Source organism: Primulina tabacum, chromosome 5, assembly GCF_025594145.1.
Source record: "Primulina tabacum isolate GXHZ01 chromosome 5, ASM2559414v2, whole genome shotgun sequence".
Lineage (NCBI taxonomy): Eukaryota > Viridiplantae > Streptophyta > Magnoliopsida > Lamiales > Gesneriaceae > Primulina > Primulina tabacum.
In genome coordinates this window covers 13,048,096-13,068,720 of record NC_134554.1, presented here as the reverse complement: position 1 = coordinate 13,068,720, position 20,625 = coordinate 13,048,096, and the positions used below count along the sequence as shown (strand labels likewise).

At 37.6% G+C, this 20,625-nt stretch overlaps 2 protein-coding genes and 1 pseudogene across 7 annotated transcripts; 1 reads left to right on the top strand and 2 right to left on the bottom strand.

Annotated features, from left to right (window-relative positions):
- Positions 1-621: 621 nt before the first annotated feature.
- On the bottom strand, positions 622-3,728 carry LOC142546745 (28 kDa ribonucleoprotein, chloroplastic-like). The gene is made up of 4 exons (XM_075654630.1): positions 3,198-3,728; positions 2,106-2,207; positions 1,080-1,364; positions 622-810 (listed from the first exon to the last, which is right to left on the bottom strand). The coding sequence occupies exons 1-4, from the start codon at positions 3,711-3,713 to the stop codon at positions 748-750; spliced, it is 966 nt and encodes a 321-aa protein (XP_075510745.1). The 5' UTR covers positions 3,714-3,728; the 3' UTR covers positions 622-747.
- A 9,670-nt stretch (positions 3,729-13,398) lies between these two features.
- LOC142546744 (uncharacterized) lies at positions 13,399-20,547 on the top strand. Of its 6 annotated transcripts, XM_075654628.1 has the most exons (16): positions 13,399-13,442; positions 13,527-13,589; positions 17,438-17,595; positions 17,811-17,922; positions 18,017-18,163; positions 18,372-18,476; positions 18,690-18,773; positions 18,859-18,974; positions 19,058-19,159; positions 19,246-19,359; positions 19,461-19,517; positions 19,587-19,653; positions 19,830-19,883; positions 19,972-20,046; positions 20,134-20,169; positions 20,245-20,543. In XM_075654628.1, exons 3-16 carry the CDS (start codon positions 17,549-17,551, stop codon positions 20,356-20,358), a joined length of 1,230 nt encoding a protein of 409 aa, XP_075510743.1. In that variant the 5' UTR covers positions 13,399-13,442; positions 13,527-13,589; positions 17,438-17,548; the 3' UTR covers positions 20,359-20,543. The 6 variants fall into 6 exon arrangements, 5 of the variants coding, with proteins under 5 accessions (XP_075510743.1, XP_075510741.1, XP_075510742.1 ...); XM_075654626.1 differs by lacking the exons at positions 13,399-13,442; positions 13,527-13,589 and adding an exon at positions 17,095-17,227; XM_075654627.1 differs by lacking the exons at positions 13,399-13,442; positions 13,527-13,589 and adding an exon at positions 17,114-17,227 and having other exon boundaries at positions 17,445-17,595.
- LOC142544140 (uncharacterized) lies at positions 14,125-17,152 on the bottom strand (annotated as a pseudogene).
- Positions 20,548-20,625: the final 78 nt, after the last annotated feature.

Below are 20,625 nucleotides of genomic sequence, written 5' to 3'. Positions count from 1 at the left end.
TACATGGTATGTGTTCTGTGGATTGCACATACAATTATTTATAAAAAAAAGAATGTAGAAATTTTGCCAACATTTTATTCTACATATTAAAGGCAGGAGCTCTAACTTGTTACATGTGTTAAAGATTTTGGTCACTCTTCACGTCGCAACTTTATACTTGAAACCCATTTTTATTTTCCGGCTTATCTCTGGCTTTCTGGTTTAAACATATACGGATAACATGCGCATGGCTGTTCGAAGAAAGGAGTTTTGGGCATTAGTAAATCCATTGGGGGAGTACAAGGACACAAGGCTTGGGGGGTGACTTGATAATTCAAGGCGATGCGATATGAGTTTTAAAAGAATTTATAGATAAAACTCAGTTTTCATCTGTTTGAAAGAAATTTTTCGCCTCTATTCTTGAGCGGACTGGGACCAATCCACAAGGCATCCTTCCAAATGTGTCAATAATTCTAAAAATGTTCGCTACTGAAAATTTAGGTATGAGAAGTTTTCGACATCCGTTGATAAGTGCCGAGAGTACAAGTTTTAGGTATCAAGATTGGTCTTAGTTGCATTTCGCGTATTCTTTTGTCCACACTTAGTGTGACTATATGAGAGAGAGACATCTTTGGCATGCAATTGAGAATTGATATTTTTTTTTCAAGGAATAGGGTGTAATATGGGATTAAAATCTCAAGTCTCGTAAGGTGTTTGATTGAGCAAAAAATCACAAATTATGTACCAAGCAAGTGTAAAATATTTGAATCAGAAGGAGCGTCTGGGCCTTTCCTCAGCAATATTCACTCTAATTGCCCTGCCTCCCAAACTCTGCACCACAGAAGTACACTCGACCAAGTTAGAAGCTTTAAATTTCATATGACAGTATATTGTTAATAACAATTTAGTTATGTCTAGGCGAGCTAATCGAGTTATGCAAAACAGGGTTGAACCCTGAAGTTTGATTGAGCACGATATAATGGGCTCCATTTGAAGGGATTTTTAGATGTTAATCTCGGATATTTTTTCTTACTACAAGAATTACTAACTTCAAATCGAAAGCAAATTTATACTCATAAATGTGAGAACATAACAATTACCTGTCCATCTAGAGCAGCTATAGCGTCATTGAGTTCTGTCTCAGTTGACATCGTTACGAAACCAAATCCACGTGATCGACCAGTCTCTCGATCATACACTACACGAGCATCAACCACTTTTCCGTGTTCACTAAACACCTCCTCCAACTTAGCATTATCCACTTGCCATGGCAAGTTACCAACATACATTCTGAACGAAGCACGCTCAACGAGTCTAGGACTCCTTTCGGGCTGTGAACCTCTAGGGGCAGCCTTATTTACGGTTAGAACTCTTCCATTTATATCCTAAAGCATAACAGGATCCATTATATCACTTGAAATAATAATTCTATAAATCAACACACCAAATTAAGTACATAGAAAATCATATACAATGAAGAGAATATAGAACTTCTCAAAGAATCAGATATATGAAGTTCAAAGTGTGATTGGAAGCCAAAAACATTTTTAAAAAATTCTTTTATGGTAAAAGAAGCACTTTTAAGTGGTTTTTTTTTTATATCTGGGTGAGCTTCTAAGGCTTTTTTAAGGCTTAAAAAAATAGATATTACTGATTTTATAGAAGCACAAAATAAATATACTTACCCATCTACTTAAATCTCTTCTAAAAAATATAATATTGTTTTCTAACTACCTCATTCAAATATTGAACTGATTCTAATGTGCCTATATAACCAAACCCACTTTAAAATTTGTAATTAAACCAAAAGAGTGTCTACCAGTTATCAGGGAACCACTAGGTGAATATTGAATAGATCAAAAAATCATACAGAATCAAGTACTTGACAAATACTTGAATGCTTGGGGCTAATGTTCAATACTTCAATAATAGACAAAAGAATTCAATTTTTCCATGAATATGTATATGTATAACCCATTGTCAGGATTCTAAACTAAAGCAGGATGCTTCCAAAGTTTGATACAGCTGCCAAGAGCAAGTTGCCAAGTTCATACGGCCCACCATGTCGAATCTTAGTGGGAAATTGGGGAAACAAAACGAATCAACGAGCAATCAAAAAAACTTACATAACCATTGAACATCTCGACAGCCTTTTCAGCTTCTTCCACAGTACTCATAGTCACAAATCCAAATCCTCGACTTTGATCTGTCTGCCTATTATAAATAACCTACATTGACATGAACTTATAAGGGCACACTCAATTTTTTCAGGATACTCACAGGTTCACCTCCATAACCATAGAACAGAGCAAGAAAGATAACATGTTTTAAGCACATCAATCCTTTTGAAATTTTTTTACTGCCTTTATTCTGTTTTCTAGATACTGTAATTGTAATTGCAACTCAATTTTACTGTCTCATCAGAATGAAATATAGCAAGGATTATGTCCACAGGTGGCCAAGAGTTCAAGGTTCCAAAACGGTTTTCTTGCCACCAGAGTTCAGATTTTTTGGAATGAACCCACAAACAGCATGCTATGGCTTGAGGGGCAATTTCACATACTGGAAAAGCGAGATCGGGTTTTTAAGTAAAATCAAATATCAAATTTAACCAAGGGATGTCTATGATAGGCTCATCCATGCACAAACTCAAATAAATAGGTAAATTGCACATACTACACCCCGATACATTATAGACAATCTACTGCCCGCTTGAAAAAATTGATAAGCTAAACATCCTATGTTTTAAATTGATAGCTATGAAGCCCTTTTTTTGGTGCAAGCATTTTTTCCATCTATGCATAAAATTAACACAAGTTAGAGTTTTCAAAGTTGACAATTATTCTCAGTATAACAAAACATAAATATTTGATTGCTAGTCGAGATTCGAAACATTTTTAGAGATAAAGTGAAACATGTTTATGTTTAGTCAAATTCAAAACAACATTCTATAATTTTTTTTATCAAACTTAAAACAACATTCCAGGTTTTGCCCCTAGTTTAATGCACAGAGGCTTTAGGTTCACGCATACCATGGGAAATTTGACAGAAGCTTTTCAGCTATCAATTTAAAACCATAACAGATTTTAGCTCATCCATTTTTCACGTGTGGTTTTAGCATCCGTGCCTAGTAAAAACTAAAAACTAAGAAAATCCATAGCAATTCCAAAGAAAAACTAGGCCACGAAAACAAACATAAAGCTCAAAGGCCTTTATACCTCAGAAATCTCCACAACACCAGCTCGATCAAACAACTTAGCTAATTTTTCACTGTCAACATCATAGGGCAGATTCCCGACGAAGAGCTTAGCCTCCTCAGAGGGCTCAGAGTAAGAATCCTCCTCCAAACCTCCGCCATCACTTTCCACGCTCTCCTCCTCCTCCTCTTCTTGTTGAGCCCAGTCTGAAGTCTGCGCAACTAATGGGACAAACTTTGAAGGTAAAATCCTGGATTTGAGTGAAGCCCATGTCGTAGAACTGTGGATTTGCCTGAGAGACAGGGGTGGGGTGGATATGGTGAGATGAATTCTGCGCACGGTGGTGGCACCGCAGCATTCGAGCAATTTCAGATGAGGGGCATTTGCAGACGTCATCGCCTCTGAGACAGACAGGGCAAACTTGCAGATAAGAAATCTTGAACCGCGATAATCGCCAGGAAAATGGGAGATCACCCTCGGGGTCGGACTGGGCCGGGTCCAATAGATTCGGTTAGCAAATTCCACAGTCCGGTCCATTTTAGAGAACACTACCATGCCCACTTTATGTATGTCCAATTGTAGCATTTATATCTGGACTTTTTTCCCCCGAAGAGTCGAAGAATATATATGGACATTTTCATTTTGGTTTATCTGCTTAATACGTTACACATAACTTGTACAATATAATTAAATTATTAAAAATGACGTTCGATTTTTTAGCACGTTACAAAGGATTTGTTTAGTACATTTTATTATTAAAATTTTTTTTCAATCTGAGCAGCTCTCCTGTGAGACGATATCACGAATTTTTATCTGTGAGACGAGTTAATCCTACCGCTTCACAATAAAAAATAATATTATAAGCATAAAAAGTAATATTTTTTCACAGATGACACAAATAAGATATCTGTTTCATAAAATATGACACATGAAACCATCTCATACAAGTTTTTATCTTTCGATGTCGTGGATTCATCGGGAGCATATTAATTAAAAGTGAGCGATTTCTGAAAGTTAAAAAAAATAACACGCCTAAGCTCCTACGGAATTTATTTAGTATGGCTGTTTATGTATGCATACACACTTTCCTTCCAACGGAGAGCTCAGCAACCTGCCGCAAGTATTGACAACGTCGTATCAGTAGAATGTCGTACGACTATCTTTTCAAGTACATAATAATCGGAGACACCGGTAATCTGGCTGCGTTTTAACCAAATTTTCAGTGGAAACCCTAGCAACTTGTTGTTTTAACCTTGAGAGCTAATTAATGTGTGGAAGTTTGTTTTGACGCGAGGAATAATGTTGTAGGAGTGGGGAAATCGTGTTTGCTTTTGCAATTTACGGACAAGAGGTTTCAGCCGGTGCATGATCTCACAATCGGTGTTGAGTTTGGGGCTCGTATGGTGACAATTGATGGAAGGCCCGTAAAACTTCAGATTTGGGATACTGTAATTCTTTCGGAATTTCTGCTTATATTCTTGATTTTGGTGTTCTATCGCGTTGATCCTGATTTTAGAATTGATTGCTTTTTTGTGATGTTCATAAGTTTTTGTAACGCTAGTGAAATCTGATGAAGTAGTGCCGATTCTTTGCATTTTTTTGTTTGTTTCCTTTCACGAAGTTGTTAACAGTACGGTTGTTGGAAATTATGGTGCTTCTTATTCTTTTTCTTTTAAAAAATTAAATGAAGTGAATTTAAAATTATTAGTGTAATTAAGTTCATCCAAAGTTTGAAGCCCTAATTTTAAGCAAATTCTCTATCTCGTTTCCTCTCGGTGGCGATGTGAGGAGCTCTTCTATCTTGGGATAGAGTTTTTCCTGGTTTCTCTTCACAAGGGTGTTCTATGGATTCAGAGGAAATACCTAGGCGAGTGAATGCCCTAAAACTTTCTTCAAGCAATAAAGATGGAGTGGTCATTATTTCAGCAGATCTTACTTCACAGGGCCTTCAACAATTAGATTCATGTCTTGTGGGCAAAGTTCTTTCATCCAAAGCAGTAAATCGAGACACTTTCAGAACTCATATGCCTCGAATTCTACAAGCCAAGAAACCTGTAAATATTGAGGTGGTGGGTGAAAATACTTTCTTACTTGACTTTCACTCAGTGATTAATAGACGACACGCACTTATGGATGGCCCTTGGACGTTCTTCAAGGATTTGGTGGTTTTTAAAGCTCCCCAGGGTCTACAAAAACCAGCAGACCTAGTGTTTGATGAAATGCCTATATGGGTTCAATGCTATAATATCCCGATAGCTTTTATGCAATCGACCATTTTGAGAAATATTGGTTCCAAAATAGGTCAGGTTCTTGATATCGAAGCAGGAGACGATGGGAATTGTATAGGGCGCTTTGCACGAGTTAGAGTGATGCTCGATATTACTAAGCCTCTCAAGCAAGGAATTTGGGTGCAAACCGAAGAGAAGTCAGAAGCAGTCTGTATTGTACTCTTATATGAACGGCTTCCCAATTTTTGCTTCAGTTGCGGGATTATAGGGCACGCCCAAAGGAATTGTGATTCAAAGAGCAATGAAGGGCAATCAGATAAGTATGGCAACTGGCTACGTGCCCAATCTTCAGCAGGCGTTCGAAGCTCTATTGTCTACAATCCCCGCAAAAATCTTAGCAGTGATTCTTTCAGTGCGCCATCTCCAGACCATGACAATAGTCCAGATCAGTCGGAAATGGTCAATTCTCCCACAAAATTGATAGAGGTAGTGTCATCCAGGGAGAAAAGCGAATCAGGAGACAACTCACTACTTGTGCTAGACAATCAAAAGCAGACATTAAATATGGAAGGCAGTGAACAATTAGACTCCATCGAGATGTGCATACAAGATGACAGTAGCGTGGTACCAATCAAGATCACTACACAGTCAACTCATAAGAAAAAATGGAAGAGAATGGCCAGAGGGCTTCAAGATATTCCGGATGAGACTAACGCAGATTTTGAAGCCACTAAGCTAGGGAAACGTCCAATCCAGGACCAAGATGGCCCCTTCGATACTGGCAAAAAATTAAAGGCCATTAGAGAGGATGGTTTTGACATGGTTCTCCATACGGCGAAGGTTGCGATGCAACCTCGCCGATCGTTGCCGATCGCCATGAGTTGTCTAATTTGGAATGCACGATGGCTTGGGAACCGTGCAATCCGCGAACTTCATCGTATTTTAGACGAAAGTAACCCATCCCTAGTTTTTATTAGTGAATCTAAGCTGATGGCTGCACAGTGCAATTGGTGGAGGAGAAAATTTTGACTTGATGGCCTTTTTGTTGTGAATTGTGATCGACGCTGTGGGGGTCTTGTACTATTGTGGAAGGAACCTTTTGAGGTGCATATTCAATCCTATTCTACTGGTCACATCGATTGTATCATTTGTAATGGTTGCCAGCGATGGCGATTTACGGGATTTTATGGAAATTCAGTATCAGCCATGCGCTACCACTCATGGCAGCTTCTCAAACGCTTATCAAACATGCATGAATTGAATTCTTTGCCGTTGCTGATAGGTGGGGATTTTAATGAAATTTTATTTGATTCGGAGAAAAAGGGAGGGACTCCAAGAAATGTGAAACAAATGTCTGATTTTGCAGATGTAATATACGAGAGTGGTCTTCATTATATGCCTTTTGCAGGTGACCCTTTTACTTGGTGTAATTGACGTGGAGGCGAGGAGAATATCCTAGCAAGATTGGATCGCTTTTTCTGCAGCGCTGTCTGGAACTTAAACTTCCCAGATGCAGAGGTTAAACATTTAGAGTTTTATGGCTCTGATCATCGAGCAATAATCATGAGCCTTAAAAATCCACTAAGGAGAAACACAATTCCAGGCCATACAAGATTTACTTTTGAACACAAGTGGCTGCTGGACGAGGACTTTGAGGGGTTCTTTTCTCACAAGTGGGATGCACTCAGGAGTAATATTAGTCTGCCAGACTCGTTACGTCGCTGCAGCTCGGATCTCAAAATGTGGGCTGGGAATCGGTTTGATCATTTGAGAAAGAAAATAAAAAATCTTCGACAAGAGTTGAAAGGGCTTATGCGATCTCAAATTATCAAAAACAATATGGCCAAAATTTCTCAGCTGGAACGAGACATAGAGAGGTTAGAGGAACAGGACGAACTCCATTGGGCTCGGAGATCAAGGATCAATTGGCTGAAACATGGGGATCGGAACACAAAGTTTTTCCACTCCTCAGCTTCTATCAGACTAAGAGCGAATGCCATCAAAGGGTTGTTTAATTCAAGGGGAGAATGGTGTGAGGATGATCATCGCCTGAGGGAAATCACCTTAGATTATTTTGACACTCTCTTTTCATCCTCTCAACCATCTCAGGTGGATATTGCAAAAGTAACAGATGCAGTTGATGCAGTTGTAGATGCTCAGATGAATGGAGTTTTATGTGCCCCTTTTACGGGTGAAGAGGTTCGACGTGCGGTATTCGATATGCATCCATCCAAAGCCCCCGGGCCGGATGGCTTTACAGCGCTTTTCTACCAGAAAATGTGGCCTATAGTGGGTGAACAGGTGGTTACATCAGTGCTATCTATCCTGAATGATCAGGGTGACCCTTCGGAGTGGAATTCAATGTTAATCACTCTTATCCCTAAAATTCAGACTCCGGAAGCATTGAAAAACTTTAGGCCTATCAGTTTGTGCAACACTTGTTACAAGATAGTGGCGCGAGCGATGACTAACAGACTCCGGCCGATACTCACCCAAATTATTGATCAATATCAAAGTGCGTTCATCCCAGGCAGACTGATCCTTGATAATGTCATTGTGGGATTTGAATGTATGCATTGGATTCGGAACCACCGCAAGGCCAACTCCGGTTTTGCAGCCTTAAAATTAGATATGAGTAAGGCATATGATAGAATAGAATGGAGCTTCTTGGAAGCAATGTTGCTGAAATTGGGGTTTGCGACACCTTGGGCGAGGCTGATTTTGAGATGCGTCTCAATAGTTTCTTTTTCTTTCCGCATTAATCAGTCCATTGTTGGTGTCACCCGCCCTTCCCGGGGATTAAGACAGGGAGATCCTCTCTCTCCTTATCTATTTGTTTTATGTGCTCAAGGTTTATCTAAGATCATTTCGAACTCAGTGGAGAGGAAGTTAATCCGGGGTGTTAAGGTGGCACAATCATGTCCTATTATTCACATCTTTTCTTTGCTGATGACAGCCTTATCTTTTTTCGGGCTTCCAAGACGGACTGTTTACAAGTAAAGAATTGTCTCAAGACGTATGAAAAGGCATCCAGACAGATGGTCAATTTCGAAAAATCAGCCTTAACTTTCAGTCCGAGCACCTCAAGTCAGGACATTGATATTATCAAGCAGACTCTCACAATTCCAGTGGTTATGGGCCATGATTTATATTTAGGTTTGCCCACCTTCTCCTTGAGAAAGAAAAGGATCCAATTTGATTATTTGCGTGAACGGGTCCTTAAAAAATCTCAAAGTTGGAATTCTAAATTTTTCTCCATGGATGGTCGAGAAGTCCTTATCAAAGCAGTATTACAAGCCATCCCAACCTATGCAATGTCATGCTTCAAACTCCCGATTACTCTTTGCCGCAATATTGAACAAGTTTTTGCTAAGTTGTGGTGGAATGCTAATGGTGATAAAAAAGGAATGCATTGGGCCAAATGGGATAATATGTGTCTGCCTAAAGGAGTTGGAGGTATGGGCTTCAGAAAATTAAGCGCTTTCAACAAATCGCTTCTTGCTAAACAAGTGTGGAGAATAATTCAAGATCCAAATTCTTTAATGGCGCGAGTGCTCAAAAGCCGATATTTTAGAATCAAATACATCATGCTGGCAGATTTAGGTTCAAGACCGTCTTATGTTTGGCGCTCTTTGATTTGGGGTAGGGATCTTATTGAGAAGGGGCTGTGTTGGAGAGTTGGGAATGGTAATTCTATATTGGCACATCAAGATCATTGGCTCCCGACTATGCCCGCAGGCTTGTGCAGTCACCCATCGTTTTTAATTGCCGGTTCTACAGTGGCACGGTATATTCATGATGGGGTTTGGGATGAACAGGAAGTGAGGCTTAATTTTCCACCTGTTGCAGCAGAAGCCATACTCAATACTTTTCTGAATCGGATTGGGAGTGAGGACATTCGCTACTGGAAAAATAGCAAAGACGGAAAATATTCGGTTAAGACCGGATATCTCTCGGAAATTAAATGTACAGCTCCCCCACCGTTTCAATCGAATCACCCGCATCTTGATTGGTGGAAAAGAATCTAGACTCTAAACCTGCCTCCCAAGGTACGCATTTTCTTGTGGCGTGCTTCAAAAAATTTCATTCCTTCTTCGATGAATTTACTAGCGCATCATGTTCCAGTTGATGGTTGTTGTGATTTGTGTAAATTATCTTTTGCAACCACATGCCATGTTTTATTCTTTTGTCCAATTATTAAAGTAGTGTGGAAACCTACTGTATATTGGATTGTGTTGAAAAAGCTGAGGGGTGTTGATTTCATTGAGCTTGCATCTGTGATATCTAAGCATTTTGATATTGAGGCATTTGAGTTGTTTGTGGTTATGAGTTGGGCTTTGTGGACAGAAATTTGTAAGGGTAAGCACGCTGCGAAAGAGCCTAGTAGCGAAATTAGTATTGATTGGGTTTATTCCTTCCTGAGCGCTTTTCATCAGCATGGTAAGACTTTGTCCACCAGATTAGTTTCGGCCAATTTATTGAGCCAGTGTTGGGTGCCTCCAGTTCCGAATCAGTTGCGACTAGACGTTGATGCTGGGTTTGATGAAGGTAGAAACCGGTTCAGTGTTGGGGTTGTGATCCGAGATAATAATAGTACAGTTTTGGGAGCTTCGGCTCACATTATTCGTCATCCGGGATCAGTGAAAGATGCGGAATTATGTGCTATTAGGTTCGGCATGGAGTTTTGTTTGACTCTTGGCCTTCATGATATTAATATTTTCTCAGATTCGATACTTGCTGTTCAAGCCATTAGCAGCTCCTTAGTTGACCTTGGTCCGAGTGGAGTGCTTACAATCGACATTCTCAATATGCTGAAGACGGATGCTTTCTTGTCTATCAACCACATGCCGAGATCGGCCAACAGGGCTGCTCATTGGTTAGATCGTGTAGCTTCTAATGTTTCTTCTTTTGTTGTTTGGTGTTCTGGTGATATACCAGCTTGGTTACTTAGTATTGTAAATCAAGATATTATGAAGTAATGAATTTGTTTTACTTTAAAAAAAAAAAAAAGTTCATCCAAAGTTTGTTTCATGTAAGTTAATAATCAATAGGATGAAGCATCATGTGCAACCGAAACATTTGAGCCACTTGCATCCCCAATCTAGTAATCTAGTCCTTTCGTCCTCAAGAGGTTACACATTGGTAAAGAATCTCATGGCTTGTAGGTTATATACATCAATTTTCTATATGTTTGGCACTTTGGCTGTTCGATGATTTCCGAACTCACAGAAATCAGAAAGATTGAATAGATTAGTTTTAGTGACAGTTTTCATTAAATATGTTCAGTTCTCAATTACTTTACGCTGATTCAAGTTTTTGCTCATGCTCCGATTCTCCTATATCCAAAATCTAACAAAAATTCACCCATTTTGTTCATTTGTTGTGTTTGTTTATCCTTTTGACAATGAATGACAGCTTCTTCCCAATCAAATTTCTTGTTTTATGGCATGTGGTTGAAGATCTTTTCCTTCTTCCAGGCTGGCCAAGAATCCTTTAGATCCATTACTAGATCTTATTACAGAGGAGCAGCTGGTGCACTTCTAGTTTATGACATCACCAGGTATCATATTTTTCCCATGGACTGATCTTGTGCTTGCATCAAGCTCATGGTAACGTTTGCTATGCTTACAAATGATCAGGGAATTGATTTTGTTTTGTGTACACGCATGGGTTCAAATCTTTTACTTTACTGGTGTTTTTTTCTAATTTCGGGAATGTGTTTTAATGTCTAGGAGAGAGACATTTAATCATCTTGCAAGCTGGCTGGAAGATGCTCGGCAGCATGCGAACCCAAATATGAAAATCATGCTTGTAGGGAATAAAAGTGATCTTGCTAGCCGAAGAGCTATTAGCAAAGAAGAGGGGGAACAGTTTGCCTAAGAAAATGAACTACTGTTCTTGGAGGCATCTGCAAGAACAGCACAAAACGTGGAGGAGGTGCTATTTTGAACAAAATCCGATCTAATTAACTCATGTTTGTTGATTGGGCTCCTAATCTCCTACATTTTGGGCAATTTTTTCTCACATTTTTACCTATGTAATGTAATGTAATGTATGTGGTGCATCACAGGCATTCACAAAGACTGCGGCAAAGATACTTCAAAAGATCCAGGAAGGTGTCTTTGATGTATCTAACGAGGTAAGGGCCCAGATATTTATGCTGCCTTAAATGGTGTTATCACATAAGCTGGCACAACCATATTAACAGCACTTAATGCTACCCCTTGTTTCAAGCTGCTAAAATATTTAAGGTTGGCGATCGATCTGTTTAACTTGCAGGATAAATTATCATTTTTACACGATTATTCCTTAATGCATCTGCAGAAATTTTAATTAATTGATGGAATTGTAGCAGTCTTATGGCTTCTGTTGTAGCAGCCTACACATGTGGACGACCTACCTAATTGTACCAGTATGAACTCAATATTATTATTATCATGAAATGCATTTTGTGGGGGACTTAGATAGTTGGTCTCTATACATGTTTTTTGGGAAATCTATCTAAGATTAAACATTCGAGGTGAAAATGCAGTCATCTGGCATCAAGATTGGGTATGGGCGGCCTCAAGGTCCGGCAGGAGGGAGAGATGGAGTAGTTGCTCAAAGAGGTGGATGTTGCAATTAATTGTAGATAGATTAATATAGAATTGTGAATTAATGTATTGTGCATTTGTAATCAGCTATGGTGAACTTCTGTTGTATTCATACTCGTAGTGCTAGAAATTTGTATGAATTGCAAAATATAATGGATTTACTTCCGCACCCAGCCAGATGCCTGTGGTGCTGCTATATGTGATATAGATGAATGTTACCCATTTCCATCCATTGCAACGACGAACAATTCTTCAAAACAGCGCGTTGATCACATTCACTGATTCGATTCCATTTACTGAACGTGAACAAGAAGTATCACATTCGTTTTTCTTTTTCCAAAAGGCCCATTTATTATCGGTAATTGTTTAGATGTTCAGCTGTTTCGATGCAAGAGATATTTGCTTTAGGTTGATTAATTCAGAAATCATCGTTTATTATGAAGGTGTTGCGGGAGGGCTGTTTGCGATAACATTATATCGCGACTCCATGATCAAAGGGCTGTTCTTAACTCCTTGTCCTGCTTACATATTCATTATTTCTGGATTATTGTTCTACAGATATTATGGGACGGAGCTAGGGTTTTTTTTAAAAAAATAATTAATAACTTCTTAGTATTCATTCATTAACATTTACACAAAAAAAGTTTACAAGATATTATTTTTTCTTTTAAAGTTTATTCTACCACTTTTCATTCTAAAAACCCACTTTATAAAATAGTAGAATAATTTTTCCAGATTGAGATAGATTGACTTGATTTTACAAATAATAATTAAACATAATTGACTAATTGTTAACATAATTTTAAACTAATCATATTAACCGCAGCTTTTTATACATAATTTTTTTGTATACAATAAAATGCTTCTTATATTAAAATAATATAAATATAATCAAACTTAAATATATATTTTTATCAAAGTTTAAATATATTGAATAATAATACATAAAAAAAATTAAAGTTAATATAAAGATTTATTTAGGGATTTTTAAGACTAATGTTTTAAATTTATTTTTATATACAAATTCTGGAAAAAAAAATGTGTGGGGAGTCTAATTCATTTTGCTGTGGTATGCTTAGTTATCCTGTAGAGAATATTTATACTTGGTCTTCTGTTATAGCTGCACAGTATTGTGTGATTACCAGTGTGCCAAGGTTGTGAAGCCAAGTTTTGAGGAATCCATACTTCCATCCAAGAAACATGCCGATGTCCTAATATATTTGTTACATTCAACATTTCAGGTAGCTTATCTCTTGTTTAGGATCTTGTGTAGCAGTTCCGATATTCAACCTGGAGTTCCTGAAATAGTAGCAGGAGTAAACTTGTTCAAATCCATTTTTTCCTATTCTTTTTTTCTGTGGATACGAGGGATGCACAAACTAGTACGTGACACAGAAACTACTAAGCATGGCTTTGTTTTTTATGCAGATCGACTCATTCGCTTGGTATATCCGTTTACTTAAACTTTTGTGACTTGAGTTTTTTTTGTTCGTGTTAAAGAATGTTTGTGTACAGTGATAATATCGTAGGTTGTGGAGCATGGTTTTGGTCACCTTCCTTTCACTGAAAAAAACAGATAATCACTCCTACAGGTGATGACTCTCATTGCTTCGTTTGCTTTGAATATTCAAATGAAGAAAGCAACACCATTAACTTGGTGTCAGGGAGTTTGTCCACTATGAACAGGCATCACCCACCCACACACCCCCAAAAAATAGATGGTGGACAAGTGTGAGTCTGTAGTTCATGCTGCTTTAAGATTTAATCATGATTATGATTCTGTTGATCACTTCCAATATTTATATTCCCATAACGGTAATCAATAGCAAGTCAATTTTTTTTTTTGGCTAAGTTGTTACCATGGATGAACAATGGAGTACACGAAAATTAGTTATCAAGAAACTCACATTTAAACCATAAAAATACATAACCTGCACGGACGTTCCCCAAGCAATTCTAGAGTTGTTCTCCTTACCTTTATGAACTCCAATCTTCCTTTAAGACATCAATCGATATTTTCCATTGGATGTGGATATTTAAAGAAACATTCTTCCTCTTCCATCACTTGCAGGATCCGTGTATACTGGAGTTGTTTTCTGCAAACGATTGTGTGGCATTTCAGTCATTAGAAGGTAATTATCCCCTTGGTTATGAAATCAAGAAATGCACATTGAATCTACTCTATTTCTGTATTTCACTTTATAGGTACAATAAGATATGTAAATTCCTGAACCCCCAACTTCTCCAAGACAACTTCAACATCATTTACCAAATTATGGTCATTCATGTGTCATATTGATATTTGTAGGTTAACATTAGATTTGGAATATCCCTTTTCTTGTTTCTGTGTGTACATTTGTATTTCTGGTGCTCGTGCCTTGGAATTTTCTTGGATCAAGATTTTTCCAATTTTGATTCCTTTGCAGCAGGCTGTCAGTGCGTTTTCCATACTTTCCCCACTGATCCATGGAGACAGGCGACAGGTTTGTCAATGCAACTACCAGAATATAGTTCGTCTCACACTAATGCTCGCCTATTTAAACTTAGTTTTTTCCCATCACCGAAAAATTACTGCAGTTGATTTATGAGAAGTTACCATCAGATATCGCAAGTCGCCATGTGTTACTGCTCGATCCAGTTCTTGCCACAGGTTCGACATGTAGATGCCCAGTAAATAAGTGCTAGAGTTTGCAGTACACATTGTATTCTTCAGACCTACACTGGATAACGTGCAGTGCTCATTAATTTTCTTAACAATGTACAGCGCTAACAATGCAGAACTTCTTTCTGGATTACTACGTTTTCCACTATCAAAACTCCAATGTGGATTTCTGGAAAGGCACTCACTGGGATATGGAGCCCATTGCCTAGATTATTAATGATTTGGCGTCGAGATTCTTTTTCTTCTTCCTTGAGGCAAAGCTACTAGGTTCGATTTCTAGGGACATCCGCTTGGTCCTGCAGAGAAATAAAACCCATGTTTAGCATGGCATAACAAAAGCTATCTCCAAGTCCAAGGTAAACTGAAACAAAAGTGTGGTTGAATATTGAACATACCGTTTGGATAGTTCCCCAGCTTCGTAATTAGCCTCTTCGGCTCCAGCATCTGCTCCATATAATGATTTCATCATATACAATTCATGTACAGAAATGTCGTCACATAAGCAATGCAAGGGAAGTACCTATCCTAATATCACACAATTCGTTCTTTTTCATCAGTAGTTTCCTCCAATTCGTTCTTTTTCTTCTTCTTCAACTTACCATCTTCATTCTTCTTCTCCTCTTTTTCCTCATCACACTTCCCCTTCGCCCGATTTTGCATTTCTTTCCTCCTTTTTCTCTGTTTATACATCAATGAACAAATCACGCACAAAAATCAATCCTTCGAACATGTTCTCTGCTTAACGAAAATTCCTGTAATTCACTGGTTCTTTAAGCAAAACTGCAAATCAGACAAACCTAACAAGCTGAGGAAACGCTTTCCATTTATAAGCTTCCATATATGCTCCTCCAATTTGTTGATGGTTACTCCGGTTAGTTTGCAGATTATATTGGATCTGCAACAACAAAAAGAGCCATGCAACACTTAATGGTGTGTTTGGATGGTATAAGAAATTACACGCTTCGATAATATATACAAAAATAAATATATTCAAATCCCATGGTCTTGAGTTTGGATTCCTAATTCTATAACAGAGCTCATAGAACAAAAGCCCCGAAGATCTTTAAGCGTGATTCTATTTCCGGTTCCGGTTCTATGAATTCAAATCCCTGCTATTAGCACCATTCCAAATTAATATGTAAAATCTGTCCCTTGAAAGTTAAACCAAACAATATTCTATGCAATCACAATCCACAAACGCTCCCAATTTCAAATCAAGCAGTCTAAGAAGACAAAGAGGAAGCATTACCGAGCAACTGGGTCCTGGCGGAACAAGTTGAGAGGGGGCTTATTACCGGCGAGGGGGGAGTCGATAAGGCCCTAACGGCAGTGCTTGGACAGCGCGTAAGAGTCCCTGGAGTGAGCCGGCAGCTCGTGACCAGTCTCAACGCATTTAAGCCGGCCATGTTCAAGTGGCTAGAAAGTCGGTGAACCGAGTAAATTGAAGCCTACCTTCTGCTTGGTGGTAGTGTGAGGGTTTGCTGGTGCTTTCGTCTTCCCCACTCCAGAAAATAAATTAAATTAAATTTAACAAAAGTCAGGCAGTTATATGCGGGTTTTTAATTAAATTATAAAAAATATCAATTAAATTTACAAAAATATTAAATAATCTTTTTTCTCATTGTTGATTAAAAAACAAAAAAAACTCTCGTGACATCATAGAGAGATTCCGACATGATCTCTATATATATATAAAAATATTATTCATGGAAAATATGAATCAAATGGACTCGTCTTACGTATATAAAATGTTCGACGATCTCAAAGAAATCTACTGATTATGATATACGGGTTTAACCCTAACCCCTTATATCTATGGTAAAATCCTTTTTTACTATTTTTCTAAATATTATTATTATTTTATTATTTAAAAAAACCAAAATAATAATAGTAATAATAAATCATATGAAATTAAAACTAATTAATTTATCTAATACTTAAATACTATATTATTAACCAAGAACTCTAAGATTAATCTCTTTTTGCACTTATAATTATGTAAGAAAATCAAAAAAATACAACTACTTTCAAAATTATCAATAACTTATAATTTATATGTCACCAAATTCGATACCCAAATAAAAAGAGTTATCGTTAATGTACTTCCAATTAATTATCATATATACATATATATATATATATATTATATATAATAGAACCAAATCTAAATTGATAAAAATTCGTGTGAAACGATCTCACGGGTCGTATTTTGTGAGACATATCTCTTATTTGGATCACTCAAGAATATTACTTTTATTGTAAATATCGATAAAATTGACATGTTTCACAAATAAATATTCGTGAAAACATCTCACAAAAAGATGTAATCGATCTAAAAATACTCACTTTCAAGAGTGGTACCCGCCAGGTTGTTGCCGAACATATGACTTTTTGTTCAATAAATAATTAATTTGAATCTGACTTCCATTTTCATCATACTGACTGCCACTTGTCACTGACCACCCTTTCCAATTTGGACATGAGCCCACACATTGTACGTACGTAACCAGAAATAATCGGATTGGATTGGAAAGGGGATTTAGCTTTTGAAATTTCTCATCCGAAAAGGTAAAAGTCGATATCTCGCACGCACGTTTTCAATTTTCTATTTTGGTTCATTAAATCTTGGGTTTTGTGGAGCTGTCCGATGAACCGTTTTAGATTTAGCAATGGGTGATTCAAGCTTCGGAACGGGTTTTCCTGATTTGCGGTTGATAAATCAGGAGCTGTGATTCATTTTATTTTATTTTTTCGCTTGGATTTTAAATTATTTTCTAGGCTTTAGGTTCGATTGATAAATTTCTGAGAATGAGTGCTTGATTCTCTAAAAAACGAAGCCTTCGTTCTTGGTACGCTGGGTAGAAATTGCTTGACCATCTTGCATCAAAGATGATGATTAATATGAATACTCCCAGGCGAAGGACCAGTATTTCCAGGTAAAGAATTTTATACGTCAATCAGGGCGATTAGTCGCTATATAAGTTTCGATTTCTGCACTTTATTTATCAACAAAAAAATGTAAAGTCTCAGTGCATTTAAAAGTGCAACGATTTCTCTGGTCTGCAACCCTCTCTCTCTCTCTCTGAATTTGGGTAATTGAGCTATTAATTCAGTTCAAGAATGGTTATATAGTTTCTTGTCTCTGCTGCAGCTTGAGTATGAGAAGAACAAATGAAACAATGAGATTGATTGTGATGACTTTTGTGGGGCTTATATTCGGCTTTTTCTTAGGGGCATCTTTTCCAATGTTTTCATGGACAAAGGCAGGTGACTTGAATCTTGTTGCGATTAATTTCTCACCGTCATGGCAAAGGACTTGCCAAGACTATTCTGTTGCATAACTTTGATATTTTTTAGGTGCATCTACCTTCGGGAATTTTTCCTTCCATCGACCTTACTGACATTGAGGAAAAGTACTCTGGTCTCTCGACACATGCGCTGTTAAATGTTTGGTCTTTTCTCAGAGGCCATGGAGGCGTTTCACACAAATTTAACAATGCCAAGGCAAGCACTTGTTTTTTATGCAAGTCGTCTAGTTCGAGAATTTGTGTTTTGAACACCCTTCTCCAGTCTCTACTGTAATCTTCTTTTAGAATTATAAAGTTGGAGTATTGGATGGAACCACAATTATAAAATCTGTGAGGCGTAGACAGATGGTGAAGTTCATTTACCGCTTTCCTCCATTAGCTTATTTTTTAATTACTTCTAGCAGATATGGGTCCCTACCAATCCCCGAGGTGCTGAAAGACTACCGCCGGGAATCATCGTCCTTGAGTCTGACTATTATATGCACAGATTGTATGGTAATCCTGGTGAGGTGTGTGAGCTGTGCTATAATTTCTTGCATTTTCGTGTTATTTGCTTGAACAATAAAGAAAGCGGGAATGATGTGAACCCATTTATGTTTCTTACAAAATAAATATCTATCGGCATAAATGACACCAGATAATTTTTTGTATTGTATTTATTCTTGTAAAATTACCATTCTTATAGTTTTCCATGGATTTTGAATCGAAATATCTCATCCCAGGACTTAATCATAAAACCGAAGTATCTTATGACCTTTACTGTTGGCTTCGATCAGAAGAAAAACATTGATGCTGCAGTGAAGAAGGTAACTGAAGATTTCGTGTATTCCTCCAGCCAAGTATCGTTTTCTTTGTATCTGTGTGGTTTCTTTGATTGACAAAGTTGTACAGTTGACAGAAAACTTTACGATCTTGTTGTTTCATTATGATGGCCGGACAAGCGAATGGAGTGAATTTGAATGGTCACAACGAGCTATCCATGTGAGTGTCCAGAAGCAGGCTAAATGGTAATTATAAAGAAATTTTCCGCGATATGTCTGTTTGTATAGTTTGTGACAGACGTAATATGGTTTACTCTACATCTTGCAAGGTGGTATGCCAAGCGCTTTTTACACCCTGACATTGTGGCTCCTTACGATTATATTTTTATCTGGGATGAAGACTTAGGGGTGGAGAACTTTGATCCGGAAGAGTGAGTAGATCAGTTGATATCCTTCTGTATCATAAATATTTTAAAGCAGAACTATTTACAAATTCAGTGGCCTGTGTGGCTGACAGATACATAAAACTCGTGAAGAAGCATGGTTTAGATATTTCACAGCCTGGTTTGTCCCCTGATAGCGGAATGACATGGCAGATGACAAGAAAGCGAGAAGAAATCGAAGTTCACAAGTATGAATAAGTAGACTCTTCTCCTGATCTTTATTGATTGCTTTCTGTAATGGGTTGTTGTAGTGAGAAAACACTAGCAATATAATTGCTTGTATTCACAGAGATACAGAAGAGAGACCAGGCTGGTGTGAAGATCCACATTTACCACCCTGTGCAGCGTATGTACATGAATTAATAATCACGATTAGTGCTGTAAATAGAACTCAATAGGATGTTTTTTTCCCTAGATTTGTTGAGATCATGGCACCCGTGTTTTCTCGTAATGCATGGCGCTGTTCCTGGCATATGATCCAGGTATGAAATTGTTGCTCCAATTTTCTTTATTTCTAGTATGAGACAAGTTCTCCCGGCTGAAAAGAAACAAGAACAGAAAGGAAAGAAACAAAGAACGAGCAAAAGGTTATAAATATTGAATAGCTTTCTTTGCACCGGTGTGTGTGAAATATAAATTATTTATGGCATTGGTACAGAATGACTTGGTCCACGGATGGGGGCTTGATTTTGCTCTCAGGAAATGTGTTGAGGTATGTGTTTAGTTACATGCATTGAAATCCATGGCCATCTTTGCTCAGAAAATAACAAACATGCATCGTTGATCTTTCATGAGCACAGCCCCCTCATGAAAAAATAGGAGTCGTGGATGCTCAATGGATAGAGCACCAAAGTGTCCCTTCACTAGGAAATCAGGTACATGTGACATGTGAAGTCTCAATGTTTGGTTCCTCCTATATTTTGTTTCCCAAATTTCTTATTCGGGCTTTGTTCGTTGTTTAGGGTAAGGCAGAGAATGGGAAGGCAGCATGGGAAGGGGTATGTGATGAATTATAACAAATCACATGCTTTGTGACTTGCTCATTTGATAGTTATATAAAATTTTGGGTTTAGGTACGGGAGAGGTGTAGAAATGAATGGACAATATTTCAGGAACGAATGTCAGCTGCAGAAAAAGGGTATTACGAAGAGATGGGAGTTGATCCACCCAACTCCACTACTCGGTAGAAGGCTTTTGATTTCACTCATTTTTTGACAACAGTCTAACCTATTAATAAAAAATGCCATATTCTTAAAGTCTCGATTCCTTTCCCAACATTTACTGTAGAGAAGCCATTAGTGTCATTGTACCTACTGTTTAGGTCCCAAGTTCAAGTCCTGATGATCTATTAAAGGGTTTTACAGAAAACATTTAAACGTATATATATATATATATATATATATATTAAAATACAATATTATATATAATTTTATTTTTAAAGTGATTTTTATTAC